Below are 23,267 nucleotides of genomic sequence, written 5' to 3' on the forward strand. Positions count from 1 at the left end.
CTGTGTCTGAACCTTGTCCTCTCACTACTGGTGTCCCTCAAGGCTCTGTCCTGGGTCCCCTCCTCTTCTCTCTGTACACCAACTCTCTCAGCTCTGTCATTCACTCACATGGCTTTTCCTACCACAGCTATGCTGATGACACCCAACTGATCCTCTCTTTTCCCCGATCTGAAACACAGGTAGCAGCACGAATCTCTGCCTGTCTGACTGACATCTCTCAGTGGATGTCCTCACACCACCTGGAAATCAACCTCCACAAGACTGAACTGCTCTTCCTTCCAGGGAAAGACTCTCCCACCCACGACCTGACTATTACCTTTGACAACCCTGTGTTATCCCGACCCTGACTGATAAGAACCTCGGCGTGACACTCGACAGTCAACTCTCCCTTACTGCCAACATCACTGCAACAACATGTTCCTGTAGATACATGCTGCACAACATCAGGAGAATACGTCCTCTTCTCACTCAGAAGGCGGCGCAGGTTCTGGTCCAGGTTCTGGTCATCTCACGTCTAGACTACAGTAACTCCCTCCTGGCAGGTCTACCTGTTAGTGCCATTCGTTCTCTGCAGCTCATTCAGAATGCCGCAGCTCGACTGGTCTTTAACCTCCTAAATTCACTCCCACTACTCCGCTCCGCCGCTCACTTCACTGGTTACCAGTAGCTGCCCGCATCCGTTTCAAGACTTTGGGACTTGCGTACCACGCTATGAACCGATCTGGTCCAGTCTACATCCAGGACATGGTCCAACCTTACATCCCAGCCTGCTCACTCCGCTCTGCATCTGCCAATCGGCTTGTCACTCCCTCACTGTGAGCTAAACACTCAACAAATTCAAGACTGTTTGCTGTCCCGGCTCCTAAATGGTGGAATGAGCTTCCCAATGACATCAGGACAGCAGAAAATCTGAACATCTTCCGCCGCAAACTAATAACACACCTCTTCAGACGTTACCTTGAATAGGTAGCACTTTAGTAGCACTTAAAATGGCACTTACTTATAGCACTTTGAGGTTTGGCTTTCTTGATTGTTGCTGTTCTGAATTTGTACCCTCATGGTTGAAATTCACTTATTGTAAGTCGCTTTGGATAAAAGAGTCAGCTAATTGAAATGTAATGTAATGAAAGAAATGAAACCCAAAAACTGTTTGTGAGTGATGAAATTGCAGCATATAACACCACCATATCGTGGACAGTATGATGGAGAGTATTTCTGTAGTTCTATTGGAATTAAAACATTTTCTGAAGTTGAGCAGTCGGATGACCATGTAAAATGTTCTCACTTTGTGATTGTTACCGATGGAAAATTATGGACCAAACTACCAAAAATGGACCAGTGTTGCAACAAACAAGTTTTGTTATGATGTATGAAACACACATTACAGACTGTGTTGGTCAAAAGACTCACTGCTTACACTGTGATTCAGACTGATTCAGCTTCAGTTTGACTGAATGTAACACTCGACAAATCCATAACATCCGCAAAATAAATCTTTTCACATAGTCACATCATAGCAACTCAAGTTCCTTTTGGGAACATAAAGGAAATCATAATGGAAATCTATAAAGCTAACGTTAGACTCAGGTCAAGTTTAGGTTAAACTTAGTCAAGACATTCATATTTTAGATTATTAAACCTGTCTGAAAAAATGCAGGACTAATAGTAAGTACACAAAGTGTGTGTGAGAGTGGGGAGAAAGAGAGTGAGAGAAAGAGTGCTACCGTAGTGGGGAGGCACATCTTTATTGAGGGCTCCGAGACATACATTCCATTGTGTCGGTTGCTAAGTCACATTGAAATACAAGACAAACCACGCACACGCACACGCACACACACACACACACACGCACGCACGCATGCACGCACACACACACACACGCACTCACACTCACACACACTGTTGTGTACTAACAGGTTCTCTCAGGTCTGTTAGTCTGGCTACAAAACTGTTTAACACATCAAATTCTAAATCTGTCATTTTAGGGCAATTCACACTGACAGCAGTTTATAAATCATTTCTCAAGCTTTTGATCCGTCTGTCACATCAAATATATGTAATTAGTTCACAAGCGCACCTCCCCTCTACCACGCTTCCATTTTCTTCATACTTAAAAGTCAGCTTTCTTTTCTGGCTTGTTATCCCCACAGACTGATGTTAATATCTGCCATACAAGTGAAGAATGCCGCTTATTTTAGTTGATAGTATATAATAGTCACAAGAACCTGATTCCAAACACCTCCAAGGTATACAGAACCTTAGCACAAAGTTATAATGAAAATAGCTTTATAGTACAAAAGTATAAATCCTAATCTCCCCTAAGGATTTTTTGCATTAAAAAAAAAAAATCTTTTATTTTACCTGAATATCTGCTCAACGCCGATACCGCTGAAAACTCCACCATGCCACTCTTTAAGAAGCTTGAATACCTCACCTTGACAAACATGCCACCAAACTCTGTTTAGCACTTAGAGCAGTCTTAGTGATTGCCAATCACATTCTGCATGCTGTGAAAGTGTCTGGCAGTGGTCATGACAAACCCCAACAAATAACATTTTTTTCTACCCAAACCCCATAGAGCAACAGTTGACCAATATCTTTACCATTTGATTGCATTAAAAAAATCACTGTTCTCCTAAAGGAAGTGCAAGTTGTTGTTTTTTTCCATATGACTTGTGATATATTTTGTTATACATATATATACACACACATATATACATATACACACACATACATATATATATATATATCAACTTGTATTTTAAAAGTTAAGTGGGTTGTTGAATGAATCTTACACGCTTACAATCCTCAGCTATTAATCTATTTAAAGGTCCCCTTCAGTGTAAAAGGTCTTTACTTTCACATGATGGACTATTATGTCTAATAATCGTACAACCTCAGCCATAAAATAATTTGTCTTTCTTTTCAAAGTTGTTCCTGTTGTTTGCACCCCAAATCCTTTGTCCTTGTATTTTTTTTAAATTTTAAATACCTTGGTAATCAGTGACTTGTGAAGCTGTGTGGTGACGGAGGAGAGCTTGCAAGGAAGTGGGAGCTGATTTGTCCTTTTGCCTACAAGGACATCCACCCTGTAATAATCACAAATACCTCTTAACAGGAGCAATGACTGAATTATAGCTATGGAAACCACATTCCCTGACCCCCTACTGCAGTTCTAATCCCTCACAGCTACAGATACTGTTTGACTAGATGCACGGGGTTCTGAATATGTTTAAGGATAAAAGAGTTTCCATTATCCTTGGGGTACTTTCAATGTCTTTTTGTTGTTTCTTTACCTGTTCTAACAGGTCTGTTACACCAGTGCAATGTGGAGGGCTACAGTACTCCTTTTGGACTTGTATTCAGATATTTATCTTCTGTGTTTGCTTGCAGAGTATCCTGTCTGTTTTTCATGCTTGATTTTTAATGGCACTGAAAGTAAAAAAAAAGAAAGAAAGAAAGAAAGAAAAGCCTCAGATTTTCCAAACCTCAATGCTTTGAATGTATGAGCCCTGGAGATTTAATGTTGTTTTTTGGGGGGGCTTTAGAACACCTCTCAGCCTTCACCAGAAGCTCTCAATTGATGTTTATTATGTGCATAACACATACCGTAACAGAAAGAAAACAATAATACTAGACATTTGAATGCCATTCAATGAATAGTTATACATGCCTCTGTGTGCAAAATCCTGGGTAAACCCTGGCTTAAAGTACCTTGACTGAAGTTGATGAATGTCATAATAACATTCAATATCATCCAGTCCAGGTTCAGTTTTATCTTTCTTTTCAGGTTTTTGTGTTTTCATTAACTGCCCATACCATAAATACACAAGAACAAAAATGCTGGTCTAATTTGAGCTTTTCTTCAGTATTCAGTTTAATATTCTAATGCTGTTTAGAACTGGCAGTGGGAGCTTATTCTTTCAGTGAAGAATTCATCAGTGTGTCAACACTTTTAATGGTGATTGAAAATGACGAAAATTGCTTAATTTACCAATTGTTCGCCTTCGTGAAGTTATTTTTTTTCTAAGTTTCTTAATTATCATCTTTCAGTTGTTAACATTATAGGGAGTCTGAGGCTGAATGGCTCAACTCTACATTAACAACTATCCACTCAGTTCTCTATTGAGGTAGTTTTTTTTATTTGTATGCAAGAATATAATGAGAAGATTTCTCACACTGCAATGAAGAATCAAGTTTGACTAAAACTGAGAATAATATTATTTGGATTGTAAATAAATTCTCAGTTATGTTGGTTTTGGTCACATACTTGAGAACTTTGCCTACAAAACCAGCTTCTTTATTGTGTCACAAAACCTCTTGTGCCTGGTCAAAACATTTTGGTTGATGTAATAGGCAGGGAATTCGTTGATGAGAAATTATCTTCTTTTACACAATCGTGGGAGAAAAATTGTGTGTGTGTATAGCCAGGCTGTGGATCCAAGTCAAACCCACCAATTGAAACTATTGTCTTAAAGTTAATTGCATTCAACATCAATTTCTGAATTTTTGTTTTGTTTTGGAATATCCCAGTCAGGATCAAGTTTTTTAATGTCCTGGTTAAAGTAAAGTTTTTTGAGTATTATGGGTACGATCGGGTTTTCGGAGTATCCTGCTTAGGTTTAAGTTTTTGAAGTATTACTGGTAAGGATTTGGGTTTTGAAGCCCGATTATCTCATTTAGGATCAGACTTTTGGATAGTCCCAGTTCGGATAAAGCTTTTGGAGTATCCCTTTTAGGACCGGGTTTTTGCAATGTCCTTTTTAGATAGGGTTTTATACCAAATGGTATAGAACTAAGTTACGTTTTTGAAGTATCGCACGAGAACAAGGTTTTTAGAATAACCCGAAATTGAAAGAGTTTTTGGTGTATCAAAAAATAATCTGGTTTTAGAGTTATCCACTTTATTTATTTATTTTTTTTAGTGGTCATGTATCAGGTTATTTTCATATTTATCAGACTTGACTCTTTTTTAGCTCAAACACAAAAACAGATACTCTAGCCATAGACATGTATACTGTACAGAAAAACTGGTTATTTGGTATTTTTTAATGACTTCACATTGATGTGACAGTTTGCACTCTTGCTTCCAGCCAGAGTATGTGGCTATTGGGTTATTGGGTACTGTACTTTCTTTTAAAATTGCAATGACGTGTCGTCTTTAATCTTCAAATGTGTTGGTTCCCAATATGTTATGTGTTGAACTTTTGATCACGTGTATATTTACAGTAGTGTTCTAATACATTTGCAGTAAACGAAGACATAAATATCCTCCACGAAATCACACAAAGAAACAAACTGAGGGGTTAAAGAAAGTGAGATACTTCTCTGCTCTATCTATAGGAGACATCCGGTGTGTGAAAAGATGGTGGAGGTGTAAAGTTTAAATTAAGATCAGGTTAATTTTAGATTTCAATGTTGCTCCTTAGTTGAAAACATTTACAAGTTTTAGCAAAGAAGAGGAGGAAAGGTGATGCAATCTAACCTATATTTATACCCTCACAGTGCCACGCTGTTTTCCTGATTTTGACTCTTTTTGCTTGTAGTATATCGGATCATTTTACATGTTAAGGTACCAAAACAAATATAGTACAATTTGAGACGGACATGTGCAACCTGTACTGAAAAGTCACAGTTGGACAGCCGTTCATTTTATGGGATCACAAGCCGCAAAACAAGGGCAGCACTTCTTTAGATCAAAGATAATACTGATATCTGGGACCTTGCATTGTTTTTCATGGCCTGAAGTACATTATCTTCTTAGCTTCACACTGTTTTGGTGACTTGTTAACAGATTTTTGGACCTTTATTGCCCTTACAGAGAAACCTGTTTCCTTTATCTAAAAAATGAACACTTACATCGGCTATGAAGTATTTGCATTTTTACACTCTATGTTGATGTATTAAAATGCTAACATTACCCTTTTATTATCTATAGTTAACATGTTTAATCAAAATGAAGTTTACAATCAGGCTAAATATTACATAATTATGCTCACCTGAGACTATTTTACTGTAAAGGTCGAGTACATTATCGTGACCTATATACTAATTTTAACATGCAGTTCAAAACACAGCTGAGTCCGACAGAGACTGAAAAAGACCAGGAGAGGGTTCAATGGCACAGTGCCATCACATATACATACCTTCCACTGAAGTAGACTAGTATTTTTTTCTGCAGCAAATTCAATTCACTTTCAGTTCAATCTAGTTGTACTTAAATAGCCCCAAAACACAACACAAAGTAGTCTCAGGTTAAGATTTTGGTAGAGTCCTTACAACAGAACCGTACAATATTACAGAGAACCCTCCAATTCAACAATTCCCACATAAGCAATAGGTGGATGGAAAAAAAACTCCAAGGGGCTAAAGCTCAGAGGTGGGCAGCCATCTTCATTCACTGGCTGAGAGAAGAGTGGAGGGACAAAAGCATAGAGATACAAAATAAAATAACCTGTGGAAAAACTGATGTGGCTAGTAACCACAGACCAGAAACATGCAACTCTAGGGCCAGAGATACATCCCAAAAAAAAAAAAAAAGCACAAATCTGCGGGAGCAAGTAGAACTGCATTTTCTTTATATGTCAAGTTCTCTTCAATTTTAGCCTCCGAAATCCGTAGGCAACATACTGACTTTACAGGCAGGGTTTAACATAGTCCAGATTTAAGCTTTTTCTGTATGTAATCCCCCTCACAGCATTACAGTCAAAGTATGCAGTTCACGCCATGTGTGGAATACATCCACATAGACACATTTACACATGGCCATTTTAGAGTGTTGCAGAGCTTTGTCACTTATAAAGTCTTTGTTTAGCTTTAGGTCACTACGCATACAGTCCTCTCATCGGATCAAAGATATGAGATTGCATTTGTCTGACAAGGGGACGCACATGGTCACATAAACTCTGATCTGAACTCTAAATGAAGGCGATTCCATTCAAAACACTTAAGGCCTGCAATTATAGCTCAGAATGTTGCATCAGAGGTAAAATGTCCCCTTGATTGTTGTTGTTTTTCTAAAGGTTTCACTTAATACCTGTCAGTCAATTCACCTCTCGCTCGCGCAGTGTGACACACACACAGAGTCTTTCCACAAAAGGAATATTTCCCCCAATTACCAGGCTCATCTGGCGAATCATCTGTGATATTGTGTGAAATCGACTGAGGTGTTTCTGTGAGAGGGAGGCCATTAGGAGAGAAAGAAGCCCATTATGATGAAAAGAAATGCTGCGAACAAGACAGCGAGGAGGAGTGCTGCACTCCTTTTGTATGTTGCCTCCTCCATCGTGCACACACACACACACACACACACACACACACACACACACACACACACACACACACACACACACACACACACACACACACACACACACACACACACACACACACACACACACACACACACATGTTATAAGATGTATTTGAACCATAACTGTTTAAGATAGGAAAAACCTGAATCCAAGCCACATTTAACTGTCAGCCTGTCACTCGTCTACCACTTTCATTAGCAGCACTCTTACATCTATATGCACAAGGAAAGAGAGTGTGTAGACTGTGTAATGTCTACAGTTCCTCATAAACGTAGTGTGTGCCTCACAGTTTTTGGATTTGACTCGAGATGAGGTGCTGCTCATCTAAAATTAAACCGGAATAAAGTCTAGTTCATCAGGTTTTACTCCTTTACCCCTATTTTGAACACATGGTAAATGGATATACTCTCGCACTGTTCACACCTGGCTTTGACATGCATCCTGGGTAGTCTGATCACAAGTGGACATCTCTAAGTCCAGCTGCTCACACCTGGCACTAGAATGTGACTCCACATGCATTTCGAGTGAACACTTTCCCAAACGCATACATGTAAATAAACATGTAAACATGCACAGAAACGTGAGGAGTCAGGAGTCGAAGCACTGTCAGTCATCCTACGTATAAATTCTTCAGGGGGGCGGACGCTCCTCCACAGCTGCGGTTCTGATGTGAGTCTGAAATCACGGACGAGATAAACTTCAAGTAAACAGCTTGTGATTTTAGTCACTAAGATGCTTGATTGCCACTAGTTCAGTTTGCATGTAAATCGCTCCTGATTTCTGTATAGATCAGCTGCATTTAGCAGAATCACACAGAATATATATATATATATATATATATATATATATATATATATATTTTTTTTTTAGTAGATAACATTTCTAATACTAACACAAAGGATCAGGTTCAGTTGATGGTCTTTCAATGTGGCCCAGGATGGCATCGGAATGCGTCCTCTGTCCGTCTCAGTAGTGTTCACACGAGTACTTTGAACTGTGCACTTGTAGCCTACTGTAGCTACAAGGGTTCTCATGACATATGTTTTGTCTGCTCAGACACACATAGGAAGTGCCTGAGCTCTGATCTCTGCTTTGTGTAACCTTTGAACATCTGACAGAGCCTCCTTTCGCTCCAGTTGTCAGTCAGCTCTGTGTGCTGTCTGCTCCACCAACCATCATGAGTTCTTGTGGATATGCGTGCCTGTGTGCACTGCTGCTTTATTTATATATATATAATGCTATAATGATATATATGATATATATATATATATATATATATCATTCAGTCTGTGACAGACCTTTGCATTTATGGGGATGTGCCCTTCTTTATTTATTGATATATATCAATACAGTACATTGATATATTGATATACTGACAATTGATATACTGTGCTTCCCTACTCAATATAATGGTATGTAAAGGACCTTTTTGATCTGCCAACATGGCCACAATAGTGATCCCACCTGCCTGCATATCTCCTTAGAAGGTTGGTACTCTTGAGTTTTCTGATTTCGGTGCTTCCCTTTCATTGCATCTTTGTTGCCGTTTTACATTTGTGTCAAACAACATTTATTTTAATGAAAATACAAGAGGTATGGTCAAACAGGACATTAATGGTGACTGAATAAGTTCCATACTCACACTGATGTATTAATGCTCAGATAGAAATATAATTGTTCTTTTAGTCATATCAACCATTGCTGTTCTCTGCACTGTTTAAATGTAGGCTTAACCTTTATGTCCTGAGAGGGGACATTTGGATCCAGCCACGATTGCACGTTTTGTTTTCTTTAATGGCCTCATCCTGAAACCCTGTGGAGAGAGACGGAGCCATGCATTGTTGTGTTCACATTGTGATTGTGGTCTCGTGGTCTCTTCAGTCTGTGTTCAGCTCCGACAGCTTCTGCTCATTAATTCATTTTTAGTGCTCACGGTCGACTGAGTGCACATTTCCATGCCACTGAGTGTTTTTGGTATTGTGTATGTGTGTAGCGGGCGGAAGCACGCTCTCTACTCCCACACTGTTTCCTGTTTAGTGAACACAGCTCTCAGCAAAATGATACTTAAAGCCGGCCCCCGAAATCCAGCGACCGTTCCCGGTGCTCTAGAAGCCAGCAGAGCATGGTTCAGACAACTGAGAGGCCAGATCCACTTTCACACCGACGCTTCATTACGCAGCTGTTGTCTGCGTTGAGCTTTATGTCATATGTAGATCATTTATTTAGATTAGCACATCTTTTGTCAGATACATATTTGTGAGTGGGTGTAATGTGTAATTCCAGAAGCTAAGTGAAAGAAAAAAAAACCTTTTATCCCTCAACTTCTTCAGTTGAAAAATAAACCTGTCAGTGCTCTCTGGCGGACATACTTTGAAATGCAGTTTTTCCACAAAGATTTAGAGAGGAAGCATGAAACAACTGAACTTTTATTAATATCAGAATTATTAAGCTTCAGGAAAACAAGCAGTAAAATTATTTTTTTTTTTATTATTATTATTTGTGAGATAACTGGTTGCTTAAACTATCACCAAGAACAATGTGGTCTCAGAGTGCAGCTGACGTATTTAATCTGAAGTGTTCTCCAGTCGGTCACATCCCCTGTTCCCCACTGCGTTGATGTTCCAGCACAAAGAGCCCCGCTGTCGAGTCACGCTGAATCTGTCTGGCTTTTAAAGCCCATTTCCTGCTGCTCCATAAAGAAGCCAGTGTGAAATGAACAGTTTCTACTTCTCAGCGAGGGCACAAGTTTTTCTGCCGCTTTATTGAGCCTCGGCTCGACGAGAAGCAGTTGAAGCCCAAAGCAATCTTTTGAATTTTAAGGAATCTCTTTTTACTGAGCAGCCAAGCAGCACTAATACCATGAGACAGCGGCAGTGGCGTCTTGGCTGTCGAGTTGTGGGCGGACGGTGGAGTGTTTAGTTTTCATACAGATCAAGCACTTACAGAAGATACCACAGGCTGCTCCCCTCTCTTTCCTCGCTCCCTTTAAAAAGAAAATGGTTTGTTTGTAGGGGAAGCTGCAGGAAACCATTTCCTCTCAGACACCCTGGTCGATCTCTTAACTGTGGACCAGTGTGTCTTGTAGCCCCTGAAAGCCCCCTCTGGTCATGCTGATGGCGATGATATTTCCATTATACTAAGTGTGTGGTCTTAGCTGAATGATCATATTGGTCAAAGAGCAAAAAGCTGGTCTAAAAGCTCGAACAACACCATTGTTTCTCTTGCTGTTCGTTGCCATGCCAACTCTTGTAGTATTGATGGAGCAAAGGGATAATTTTGTCTTTTCACCATGGCTTTTATTTCCTTTAAGAAGGAAATATTATCAGGTAATCTGGTTCTATTGAAGTCTTTAAATTCACTTAACCTCACACAGGCAGCCCTTCTTTAAAAGATTATTAAACTGCTCTTACTAACTTACACTCATACTTATTCTTAAATGAAAAATATAAGAATTGCATAAAAAGAAACCAAGCTTGTTAAACGTGTCCAAACATAGGCAGCTAGAGAGAGACAGATTTGTTTCTAAATGGAATGCAGTCAAAGATTGTCAAAATGTTGTTTTAAATCAGTAAATATCTGATTATAGTTAAGGGTGAACAAACTTGATTATGAATCTCACCAGACATCGAATGCCATTTTTAGGTATTTGACAGTTTTGAATGTCTGAAGGGACTTTTTTTTTTTCCAATACTAAACAGCCTGTGTGGTCCAGCACCCAACCCTAGTCAAATATCTAAAAACATAAAAATAAACAAGAAAATCAAAATGAGGTATGGTATGTTATTTTCCCCTGAGACTGACTTGCACTGCTATTTTTCAGAGTTGCATTAAGGTAGCTACCATAACAGCCTTCATTCTCCTGGCTGCAGGATTTCCAGCAGATGTTGGAGATTTGCTCCCATTCAACCGCAAGAGTATTAGTGAGGTCCAACACTTTGCTTGGCTTTTCCTAGAGTTGGGTTTGAGGTCGGGGATCTGTGCCGACCAGTCAAGTACGTTCACACCAAACTGGGAAAACAATTTCATTATGGACCCGACTCTCCACATGGACATATGTTGGTCCATTATCTGTATGGAGACATCTGAGAGTCTCTTGTCGTCATGTGGAAGTGGAGGTCTAAACTTACTGCTGCTTCTCTCAGCTCAATGCCTGCTCATTATAATCATAACTGTGCTCTTCAGGCTGCTGCAAGAGGATTTAATATGTACACAGACAGGAAGCTGTACCGGGCCAGATCAGAGCCGACGCCACATGGCACTGCCTTTATTTGTCTCGCCGTCTGTCCTCTGGTGTTTTCTCCCTCTCCCAGCTTCCGTCACCCATTCTGTTCTCTCTTCACCTGTTTCCAAGCACAAACTGTAAATTGTGCTAAACTCTCATGTAGCACTAAGAAAACACAGCCAGACTACAGAGTACTTAGGGTTGTTTTCTTCTGTCTCATTCTGCTTAACATCCAGGTCTCCGGAGACAAAATAAAGCTCAGGCAGAGTCTGTTTTTTTTGCCAAAAAAATACGGTCTGTTTGCTCTCATTGTTTGTTTCCTGCCTCAGTGGGATTTATATCATCTTAATAATAATTCCTATTTAAACAGGATGTTTTCCTATGTACTTAGAAAGAAAGTGCTCCAGAAGATAAAGAGAGAAGTAATAGAACCGAAGTAAAACAGGAGAGTGTCACACTCCCTGTGGCCTCATTGAAATAACTTCACAGAAACCATTTTTTTTTTTTTTTTATTAAGAGGTTACTAATCATGAATTCTGCAAAGGTTAAGATTCTGTAGTCCTCCAATCCGTCGATGGGATTAAACTAAAGCAGGCTGGTACGTTCTAGATGGTGGTAGATGATTCATGTCTGGTAGAAGATGGGGCGCCATGGGATGGAGAGGCTAACTAAAAAGCTCCACCTTACATCATTCTGGAGTTATATTTTTCATCATGCTCTCTTCTTGTTGTTATAAGTTTAGGGACAAGTGGAAATGTTTTATTTTATGTGAACATGTCTTTGCCTCAGTTTATGTTGAGATTTTGTCCTACTTGAAGTCTTCCTTCCATTTAACGTAATTTTAAAGCCCCACAAAAAAATCCCTGTGTTCAGTCTGAATTCACCTTAACAACATAAATGTGACATCTGTGACATATTGTAGACATGTGCAAGTCCTTATATCTAAATGACAGGCTATTTCCCACCACAACAACACAAATGTATTCACCGATCATCCAAAACATTGATTTTGATCCTTCGCATGCCCCAAAAAATGGTTCCGACTGCCAAGACATCATCTCTGCAAGACCTTTAAAGGTTCTCTGAGGAATCTGCCACCAAGACATTAGTAGCAGATTCTGGGAGTCTTTGAAAGGTGAGAGTTGGAGCAGCCAGGTTTCAAACTTGTTCCTGCACAACCCCCCAACACCCTATTCCCAGTTCATGGTTTGCTCCACTCCGCAATGCTGGCAGCAGGTATTCATCAGTGCTGATCATGAGAACCCCCACAGGCCCTTCTGTTTCTGAGAGTCGCTCAGGTCTTTACATCTGCTCATTTCTTTCTCATTCAATGCGTTAACTACGAGATTCTACTTTTTGTAAGTGTCTAATACAGCGGTCACCAACCTTTTTTCCTCTGAGAGCTAACTTTGCCAAAATAGAAGTGTCCGAGAGCTACTCATGTTTAGTAACATTTATTCAGACAGCTGAGCTCCACCCAAACCAGCCGATTAAGCTTCTTTCATGTGAACAATAACAAATTGATACTCTACACACAGTTTGTATCACAACAGCTTCAATTCAACAGCATGCTCATGCTCATGTTTTTTTTTTTTTTTTTTTTTTTTTTTAATCTAAGTAGCTCACATCTGTCATAGAAAACAAAACCATGTTTATTACTTACTTTAATTGTCCTGATCTTCTGTCTATTCACATCACTTCTCTTTACATTCCCTCCGTCTGTAGTTTACGTGCATGTTATGCATTCAGTCTTTTCTAAAGTTAATGAGATTGGCTGGTACTGCATGCTGGAGTGTATCTACTTAAGTTTACTCTCATGGAAGTGTTTAAATGTTCATCTGTATGTCTTTTTGTAAAGTTAGATTTCGTGACATTCATTTCAGAAAAAGCTGCTTTCCAATGGTTCGTAGACCCTGATAGGAGTCCTTCACAGCATCGCCAACTCCTCTGGTTGTAGTTTTCAGTGGCAGTAAGGTAAAAAATTCTTAGTTTTTTTTTTTTCTTTTTTTAAAAGCCAACACCCTCTGAATGAAGACAGCTAGCTGGGTCACTGGAGTCAACCGACTCAACACACCGGATTAAAAGACCACGTGCATCTGTCCATGTCCCGTTTTAGCTGCTCACTCTCAGACACTCTCCTCGCTAGAGTTTCACCAAGTTGTAAATCGGCAATAGCAGACAGAATTGCTGTCTTACTTTTATGGTCCTTGAATAACGTTTCAGCCACCACGGTCACTGCCTCTTTTACAATCCCACCATCAGTCAAGGGATTACGGTGCTTCGTAAAGACTGCGCCACTTTAAACGAAGACCCTGTTGCTGCATTCGCCTTCTTTGTCGGTTTGGTAAACAGAAACTGCTGTCTTTTACAAGCTGTTTTCAGGTCATTCACCTTCTGTTTGTAGACTGCTTCCAGATGGAAATTCCCATTAAAAATTGCTGTGAACTTTGGTGAAGTGGAACTTGACTTTACATTATTTTACCACTTGCTAACACCCCCCCCCCCTAACGTAACCAAACTTGACAGCCACTATGAAATATTAACAGCTGATTGGCTGTAAGCTGAATTGCTTTTCATCACAAGGGGACGGGATGTCTGTGAATTTGATTGGGTCGAAATTTAAACAGGTTTACTAAGTGACTTTGTGTTATCGAATTTATGTAAATATTGGTCGGGCCTTCAATGAGCTCATCAGAAACAGGTCGCTCGTGAGCTGCTGGTTGGAGACCCCTGATCTACTACATAACCCAGACCTTGACATGCACTGTTGTTAAGAGATAATCAAAGTTATTCACTTGATCACTAATGAGGTTTTGACTCATTAGTGTTCCAGAATTAATTAATGTGAGAGCTCAACAACTTCGTTGAGGTTCTGGAAAGTTCACCTACATAATTAAGACGCCAACATTGACTGCTGGTTGGAGATCAGATATGAGCAGCGAATTGTGACATCTAAAACACTTTTTAAGTCAAATCATCATAAACATAGACAAGCTAATTACCACTCACAGTGTGGTTTTATTTTGTTATTAATTATGCGTGATGTCTCATAAATGTTTAACCTGTCCTCAGAAGCAGCTGCTGTCAGTGCTTTTTCTGTTTTTATCTCCTTAGCTCTGCATCTCAATGGAGATCTGGTTACCTCTCTGAGCACAACTTTCAATAAAACAAGAAAACATTAAGATTAAAGTTACTAGACGGCAAATAAACAAGGGTCAATTTTGCATTAATACGCCTTTAGGACATATAGATAGCATGCTGCCTTTCTGTCACTCGTGAATCCTCTGTTTGCGAGTTGGTTTTCAAACTAATAGGCTATCTTACATTGTTTTCTATGCCATTAATTTGGTATGGACCAGGTATGTTTTTCATCTACTTTAAACTTTAAACTGAGGTGATGACCGGATGAGTGAGGTGGAAAATCAAATATGTTTATTCTTTAATTTTACCATTTCTATAGGATTATTATTATGCTATGGTATAGATGTATATAGATATACCATAGCATAATAATAACGGGGAAGAAGGTAAAATATTATTTCCAATGTGTTTCAGCAACTCCCTCCCTGTGCTATATTTTTTTTTGTACACACTCCTTGGAAGTTTTGTGATGCTATAACAAGATGGCCACTACCTTTGCTTCTGAGAGAGGTCGTTGACACAACTAGCCACTTTGCAAGAAGCAAACGCAGCTATTGGCGTCACATTTTTCACAAGGACAATCTCCTTACAGCTGAGAAAAAGTGTCAGCTGGTACTAAATTTATTTCCGCCATCTTGAGTTGAGTGGCAGCAAGCAGGTACAGAATAATGCAGATTTTTTTTTTTCCACATAAATGTTGTGGGATCCTTCTCTCAATTGAAGCGTCACATTTATTTTCTTTTGTCAGTGCAAACAAATGTTTCTTGATCTCATTACATTTCCTGTTTTCAGATAATGTCTCAGCAGAAGTTAAACCAAGTTAATTCTGTTTTTGATTTATTTGAACTCACATGAACAGCAAAGTGTCTCCTGCTTGTCAGTTTTACAGTTACATCCATTTATGTGGAAATAACTCTGGTTAATAAAGGACTTTAGGACTGGGAGTGGGGACAGCTCTCTTGTAGTTTCTCTCTCAGTTTTTCGTGTGGATCTGGAGAAGAGGCCTCAAGAGATCAGCTGCTAATCCACCCTGACACTAGCTCAAAGTTCCCTCAGTATAAGGAGAAAATAGGTTTAAATGAAAGCCACAGCTTATAGAGGATCGACTTTTGGAGTCATTCTTCTGCTCTTCAGCTATAATGCAATTAAAGTTGCCATATATGTGCATTCATTCGGGTCTCATAAACCCTGTCATGTAAAAACGGAATGAAGGCTTCAGTGAAATTTCTGAACGGAGAGAATCCCTCCGCTGAAATCACTGAAGCGTTTCCTGATGATGGGAGTGAGGACAGATTTCTGTCAGCTGCAGGCTCGTCGTGATGGAGAGCTGGGCAGAAAATGAAAATAAAAAATGACAAAACCTCCATACCAAGTCCTTTGAGCTGCCTCTGAATCACTGTCACCACACTGACTCTTAAGTTTGGTGCAACATCGCCATCTGCTGAGTAATGAAAACGAAAGAGGTCTACACTGACTGGGAAGAAAAATACATCACCTACCATCCGAGAGGAGTTGATGGGAGTGTTGTTGGATTATATTTGTTTGTGTTTTAACTGCAAGAACATTTACACACATGTAGGAGTGATCCAATAGATTTTCCTTAAAGCTGCTTAAATACATATTTTATATGAAAAATGCGTAAAATGGGTAGGCAGCAAAACAGCTGTCACTTCTAATTTTGGTTGTGTCACAATTACTGTCTGCTTTAATCTTTGAGTTTCCAGCGACAAGAAGCTTCTTTTCATACATATAAAATACAGCAGGCTGTGTGCAAGATTAGACCATATATACACAAAATATATCGTTTGTGTTTTGGATTGTTTATAGTTCATTCTGGATGTACAGTACGTATGTAGGAGTGCTTCAAAAATATAAAAGCATTAAGGATTTGTGACTTTTTAAATTATTATTATTATTTTTTTTTTCATTACCTTGGCCACAGGTCCATCATTGAACCATGTAAGACACCAAATTCATGTGCTGTCTAATTGCTGCGACGGACAGCTGTTTCATCATTTTTTTGTTACTAAACTCACATGCTGAACCTTAAATTGTTACTTGCCTGACAGCAGCGTGAGCAGGTGAGTGGTGGTTACCCTGCTGAGGTTGAAAATCTCAGTGACATCCATCATACGTAGTTGTTTGTTTGTTTGTTTGTTAAACTTTGATACCATAACACACACTTATACTACAGACACTAGACTTATATTTTTAGGTCCTAAACGTTCTGCCCACTCCGAGTTCTTCCACTCTCTTGCTGCTTGTCACTTTAAGTATACCTTGTATTTTCCTTGTATTTTAATAATGTTTTTTTTTTTTTTTTTTTTTTGTATCTGTGTGTGTTAATCGGTGTGTTTGTCCCATCAGCCCGGGGACTTCCTGAGGATCTACAACCTGCGAGCAATCCCGGGAACGAGTAAAGTGCCCGGCCTCACTAGCAGCCAATCAGAGGAGACGGCTCACCTGGCCTTTCACCTGCACGGAGGGACGTCGTACGGCAGAGGGATTCGGATTCTTCCAGAAAACAGCCCCGACGTTCAGGAGCTAAAGAGGTACGGTAGGAGACGAGGATAAAAGAGCTGTAGGGTCGTACTCTACAACAAGCTCCAGTTTTGATGTATCATAGCACCAGAAAGGACCAAAACATTGCTCCAGTTTACAATTCAACCCAGGTTTAAAATCAATCTTTTACCTGTAGATATATTTACTGTATACATGCTATTTGTGTGAATGTGTTTTTGTGATCCTACGTCTCATAACAAGAAGTACTTTTCTTCTTCTTTGTGTGTCTGTAGAGTCATTGATGCCTACCCAGAGGACGATAACGACGGATTTTCCGAGCTGCACAACTCGGACCTGTTGGAGGACTGGACCACTCCACTGGACTCTCTGGGTATGAATGAGCTCTGGGGTCGTACTTTCGGGTGTCCCGACCAGTTGGCTGAGCAGTTCTTATCACGGCCACGAGATTCTTCCTCTAATGCAACTGTTAGCGGGTAGATTGAAATGAAATCTGTTACAAATCATTCCCATCATCCTAAACTGTACGTTATGCTAATTATCAGACTAACACGTTAAACTGATATGGTAAACATCATAAACATTATACTGACTTGTCATTTAGCCCAAAGCACTGCTGTGCTTAAATAAAGCCTCCTACACCTGCTAACAGGGTTTCCAGACGATGATCACAGTGAACACTGAATCTGTGAGAAATAGTCTTTATATATTTATTCCATAATAAAAACATCTACTGTTCATTTTCCTTCTTGAGCATTTGTAAGCAGTTTTTTTTTTTTTTTGTGGTGAGTAGTAATGATGCCGCTCACTTTAAATAGTATAGCATGAAAACAGACTTAGTATATTTGTTTCTAAATCAAATTAAAAAGGCAATAAAATCATATAATATATATTTGTATCTTCAGAATGTTCTTTAGAAACTGTGGCTGAGTTTTAGTAGCTGCTAGCATTGCTAATGTTTTTTTTTTTTTTTTTTTTTTTTTTTTCAAAACCCCTCAAACTGCTTACAAATACCCAAGAAGGAAAATAAACAGTAAATATTTTCATTCTGGGACACAAATACAAAGACTACAAGTTTCAGTGTTCACTGTGATCACGGTCTGGAAACCGTGTTTGCTCGAAGGTTGGCTCAGCCACTCTGAGGATCAATCAGCGACCACGGTGGGTGGTTAAGTGTGATGACGTGGAAGTAGTTCCAACAATGGCGGGGGTGGTAGAGTTACAACATATGGTAGGAAAGAAGGAACAAAACAACTAACTTACATTAGCTGAGCCTTCTGAAAGTCCACGCTTCACCGGAGATAATATAAAAAGTTCAAACTCAACCTGAGGGTTTTAACATTAGACAGGGAAACAGCAGCAGCTTTAAAATAACTCAACATTAAAAAAAACAGACCTGTAGGCCTGATGTCTGTTGTGTAACTCGGACTGACAGAATATTTAGGACACGGTTTAAGGGCATTCATATATATATATATATATATATATATATATATATATATATATATATATATATATATATATATATATATATATATATATATATATATAATTTTTTTTTATTTTTTTTATTTAACCTCTATCAGCAATAATAACTCCTACAATTTGGAATTGTACAGACTTACGTCATTCAGTTTTAAATGGGATAAAATATCAGGCAGAGTCAGTGAAGAAACAAAAGGAAAAAGATAAATTAATGACATAAAGCCAATGATATGAGCTATTGCTATCATACGGAAGTGGTAGCATCTCGTTCTCAAGTCTGTCAAATGTAAAATGGTTTTAAGTTTTAACAGCTGAGTTGATTAATTTTGCTTCTTAAAAGGTTCATGTTTGTATAATATTTGCGTAGTTTTTGCTTTTATTTGCAGTGAATACTGATGCCTCTCAATTTTATAATATATAGATATAATATAATATAGCAAGGAAAACAGACCTGGTATATTTTATTTGAAATAAAATTCAAAATGCAAACCTATACAATTTTAATCTTCGGAATGTTCTTTTAGAAACTGTTGCTGAGTATCAGGAAGATATTCACAGTAGGATGTGTGAGCTGAATCAGACATATACGTTAACCAGCCACTTTATTAGGTACACCTTGCTAGTACGGTGTTGGACCCCCTTTTGCCTTCAGAACTGCCTGAATTCTTGGTGTCATAGATTCAACAAGATGCTGGAAACATTCTTTAGATCCCGGTCCATATTGACATGATAGCATCACACAGTTGCTGCAGATTTGTCAGCTGCACATCCATAATGCGAATCTCCCGTTCCACCACATCCCAAAGGTTCTATTGGATTGAGATCTGGTGACTATATAGGCCGTTGGAGTACAGTGAACTCATCGTCATGTTCAAAAAAACAGTTTGAGATGATTTGAGCTTTGTGACATGGTGCATTATCCTGCTGGAAGTAGCCATCAGAAGATGGTCCACTGTGGTCATAAAGGGATGGACACGGTCAGCAACAATACTCGGGTAGGCTGTGGCGTTGAAACAATGCTCAATTGGTACTAAGGGGCCCAAAGTGTGCCAAGAAAATATCCCCCCCACCATTACACCACTACCACCAGCCTGAACCGTTGATACAAGGCAGGATCGATCCACGCTTTAATATTGTTTACACCAAATTCTGACCCGACCATCTGAATGTCACAGCAGAAATCGAGACTCATCAGACCAGGCAACGTTTTTCCAATCTTCTATTGTCCAATTTTGGTGAGCCCGTGCAAATTGGAGCCTCAGTTTCCTGTTCATAGCTGACAGGAGTGGCACCCGGTGCGGTCTCCTGCTGCTGTATGCCAACTGCTTCAAGGTTCCACGTGTTGTGCGTTCAGAGATGGTCTTCCGCATACCTCGGTTGTAACGAGTGGTTATTTGAGTTACTGTTGCCTTTCTATCATCTCGAACCAGTCTGGCCGTTCTCTTCTGACCTGACATCAACAAGGCATTTTCGCCCAGAGAACTGCCCTCACTGGATATTTTATCTTTCTCGGACCATTCTCTGTAAACCCCAGAGATGGTTGTGCGTGAAAATCCCAGTAGATCAGCAGTTTCTGAAATACTCAGACCAGCCCGTCTGGCACTAACAACCATGCCACGTTCAAAGTCACTTAAATCACCTTTCGTCCCCATTCTGATGCTCGGTTTGAACTTCAGCAGGTCGTCTTGACCATGTCTACATGCCTAAATGCATTGAGTTGCTGCCATGTGATTGGCTGACTAGATATTTGCGTTAACGAGCAGTTCAACAGGTGTATCTAATAAAGTGGCCAGTGAGTGTATGTCTGCCTGCTTGTTTTAAGCCTGTGGTGCTCATTGATTTGTCTTATCTTGTATCTGCTTCAGTAGATGTTTTTTTTTATTTTTATTTTTTTGTATTTTAGATGGTGAAGCAGTGAACTGTGGCACAGGTATGAAACACAACGTTGCAGCAGCTCAACAGGTCTGGTGTAAGGTTGAAAAGTCCAGATGTGTAAAAAGGAGACAAATGAAAGCTGTATAAACCTTTGAAGTACATGTAGTCCTTGTTTTTTGTGATTATCAAGGCTGTTTTAGGATCCAGTCAAAATTAATACTTCTTAATCGTTTTTATAAGTCGAGAAAGGACTGTGTCTATAGAATAATTATTTAAATTTTATTGAGTTTTGAAAAGGTTAACTTTTTTGTTTTGTTTTTTGTGTTCAGAGAGATGCTGCAGTCACGACATGCAGCCTGTGACACTGTCTGAGCTAAAACAGAGCGGGCCGGGTCGAGTTTACCACATCAGAGCCCAGCTAAGATCCTACGAACCCCGCAGACTCCACCAGGCTCTGAAACTCTACTGCAGCAAGTGTTCATCAATGTAGGCACACACGCCGAGTCAGATACATTTACAACATTTACACCTGCAGTTTACATTTCATCTGTATCCATGTATCTAAAGCAAAAAGCATGTCACGGACAGCCAAACCACATCTCGAGGTGATTAAGCAGAAATAGTCAGTGGATCTCTGCAGGTGTAAATGAGTGTAATTAAGACATTTGGTTTGTAAGCTTTGAAGATTGCAATGTAATAAGATACCATTTAGGGATTGTGCACTGTGATCTCAGGGAGGATGTCCCAGATGATGAGTTGCTGGCACAGATCTTCTCTGAGGCATCCAGGGACTCTGCACCGTGCAGTCCTCCACCGTGGGCGTTCTATGGACGGGTCGAATTCCCGGGATCCCCAAACCGAGAACTGAGCATTCACCTGTCCACGCAGCTCATGTGTGAGGGCAAAACCAAGGAGCTCATCTTCCTCCGGGGTAACAGCTCATATCAATTCTGATCATTCTCCTCCTTCCTCCTCCTTTAAAAATTTTTAAAATACACATTAAGAGAAATAAATATTCATAAAAAAAAAAAAACGCCTTCGTATCTTGCAGGTTCGACTTTGAAGGAAACATGCCGACTCGCAGACAGTTACCAGAACATCATACCTGTGAGGTCATCAGAAGGTCACCTCGCTCTGCTCGACCTGTCAGCACCTTTCCTGTTCAGAGGCAAGAAGAGATACTACGGGTCAGAGATAATCCTCACACACTCTCATAAATCTTAGAGTACCGTTTGAGCTTTAAGACATGTTTTATTCAGTTTCTACACAAAATCTGTATATGTATATATATATTTTTTTTTTTTCCCAGTGTAATTGATGACAACTCAGTTGATTTTTGAGGCTGAAATTTACATTTGTAGAGTTTAAAAAGCATTCCAAACAATATATTGTTCATTAAAATGTATGTAAACATATTATAAACAAACATTTTTACAAAAGGGCCATATTGATGTGGGCTGACAGCTGGGTGAGAGCATCACCAAACCTGTAAGCCTGATGGGGTGGTCCTGGTCAGCAGTGATGAGTATTTGCCCACACTGGTTTGATAAGGAGCGAACCATGACTCGGCATCTTGGTGTCCGTTGGCCAAACCTCACTGACACATAAGGGAGGACTATAAAAGATATCTTGTCTGGCCTGAACCGACTGAAAGGCTACTGTGGTACAAGTCATTGAAAATTTGAATGATGATATCAGACACCCTGCTGTGTATTATGCTGCGTAGCCACGTGCTGGTCAGAGTATCAATGGTAATCCATCCACCCATCCATCCATCCATCATCTTTTGCTTATCCGGAGTCGGGTCGCTGTAGCAGCAGGCCAAGCAAGCTGACCCAGACTTTCCTCTCCCCCGCAACATTTTCCAGCTCATTCTGGGGGATCCCGAGGCGTTCCCACGCCAGCCGGGAGATATAATACCTCCAGCGTGTCTTGGGTCTTCCCCGAGGTCTCCTGCCAGTTGGGTGTGCCCGGAAAACCTCCAGAGGGAGGCGCCCAGGAGGCATCCTGATCAGATGCCCGAACCACCTCAGCTGACTCCTTTCGACGTGAAGGAGTAGCGCCTCGAGTCCAAGTTCCCTCCTGATGTCCCAACTCCTTAATCTATCCCTAAGGCTGAGCCTGGCCACCCTAAGGGGGAAACTCATTTCGGCCGCTTGTAGCCACGACCTCGTTCTTTCGGTCACGACCCAGAGTTCGTGACCATAGGTGAGGGTCAGAACATAGATCTCCTGGTAAACTGAGAGCTTTGACTTCCGGCTCAGCTCCCTTTTCACCAACACGGTCCGGTGCAGCGCTTGTTGTACTGCTGCAGCCGCACCGGTCCGGCAGTCGATCTCCCGCTCCATCCTCCCCTCACTTGTGAACAAGACCTCGAGATACTTAAATTCCTTCGCTTGAGGCAGGCACTCCGTCCCCACCTGGAGGGAGCAATCCACCGGTTTCCGGCAGAGAACCACGGCCTCAGATTTGAAGGTGCTAACCCTCATCCCCGCCGCTTCACACTCGGCTGCAAACCGCCCAGTGAGTGCTGGAGGTCGCGGTCTGAAGAAGCCAACAGGACCACATCATCTGCTCCTCCCGAACCCGACGTGCTCCTCCCCCTGGCTGCGCCTAGATATCCTGTCCATGAAGGTCACAAAAAGGATCGGTGACAAAGGACAGTTCTGGTGGAGGCCAACACCCACTGGAAACGAGTCTAACTTATTGCC

At 40.3% G+C, this 23,267-nt stretch overlaps 1 protein-coding gene across 1 annotated transcript in view; it reads left to right on the plus strand.

The window, feature by feature from the left end:
- The window catches only part of pot1 (protection of telomeres 1 homolog), a 69,681-nt gene that overhangs the window by 40,716 nt on the left and 5,698 nt on the right, over positions 1–23,267 (plus strand). Inside the window, exons 11-16 of the mRNA XM_069719156.1 lie at positions 17,044–17,228; positions 17,472–17,569; positions 20,585–20,611; positions 20,886–21,042; positions 21,291–21,487; positions 21,608–21,743. Of these exons, the coding sequence (XP_069575257.1) occupies positions 17,044–17,228; positions 17,472–17,569; positions 20,585–20,611; positions 20,886–21,042; positions 21,291–21,487; positions 21,608–21,743 (800 nt within the window). The remainder of the gene's footprint in view (positions 1–17,043; positions 17,229–17,471; positions 17,570–20,584; positions 20,612–20,885; positions 21,043–21,290; positions 21,488–21,607; positions 21,744–23,267) is intronic.

This window comes from Brachyistius frenatus, unplaced genomic scaffold, assembly GCF_029030835.1.
Source record: "Brachyistius frenatus isolate BFR_SWC_R1_liver_20210118 unplaced genomic scaffold, ASM2903083v1 Contig_208, whole genome shotgun sequence".
In the NCBI taxonomy this organism is placed as follows: Eukaryota; Metazoa; Chordata; class Actinopteri; family Embiotocidae; genus Brachyistius; species Brachyistius frenatus.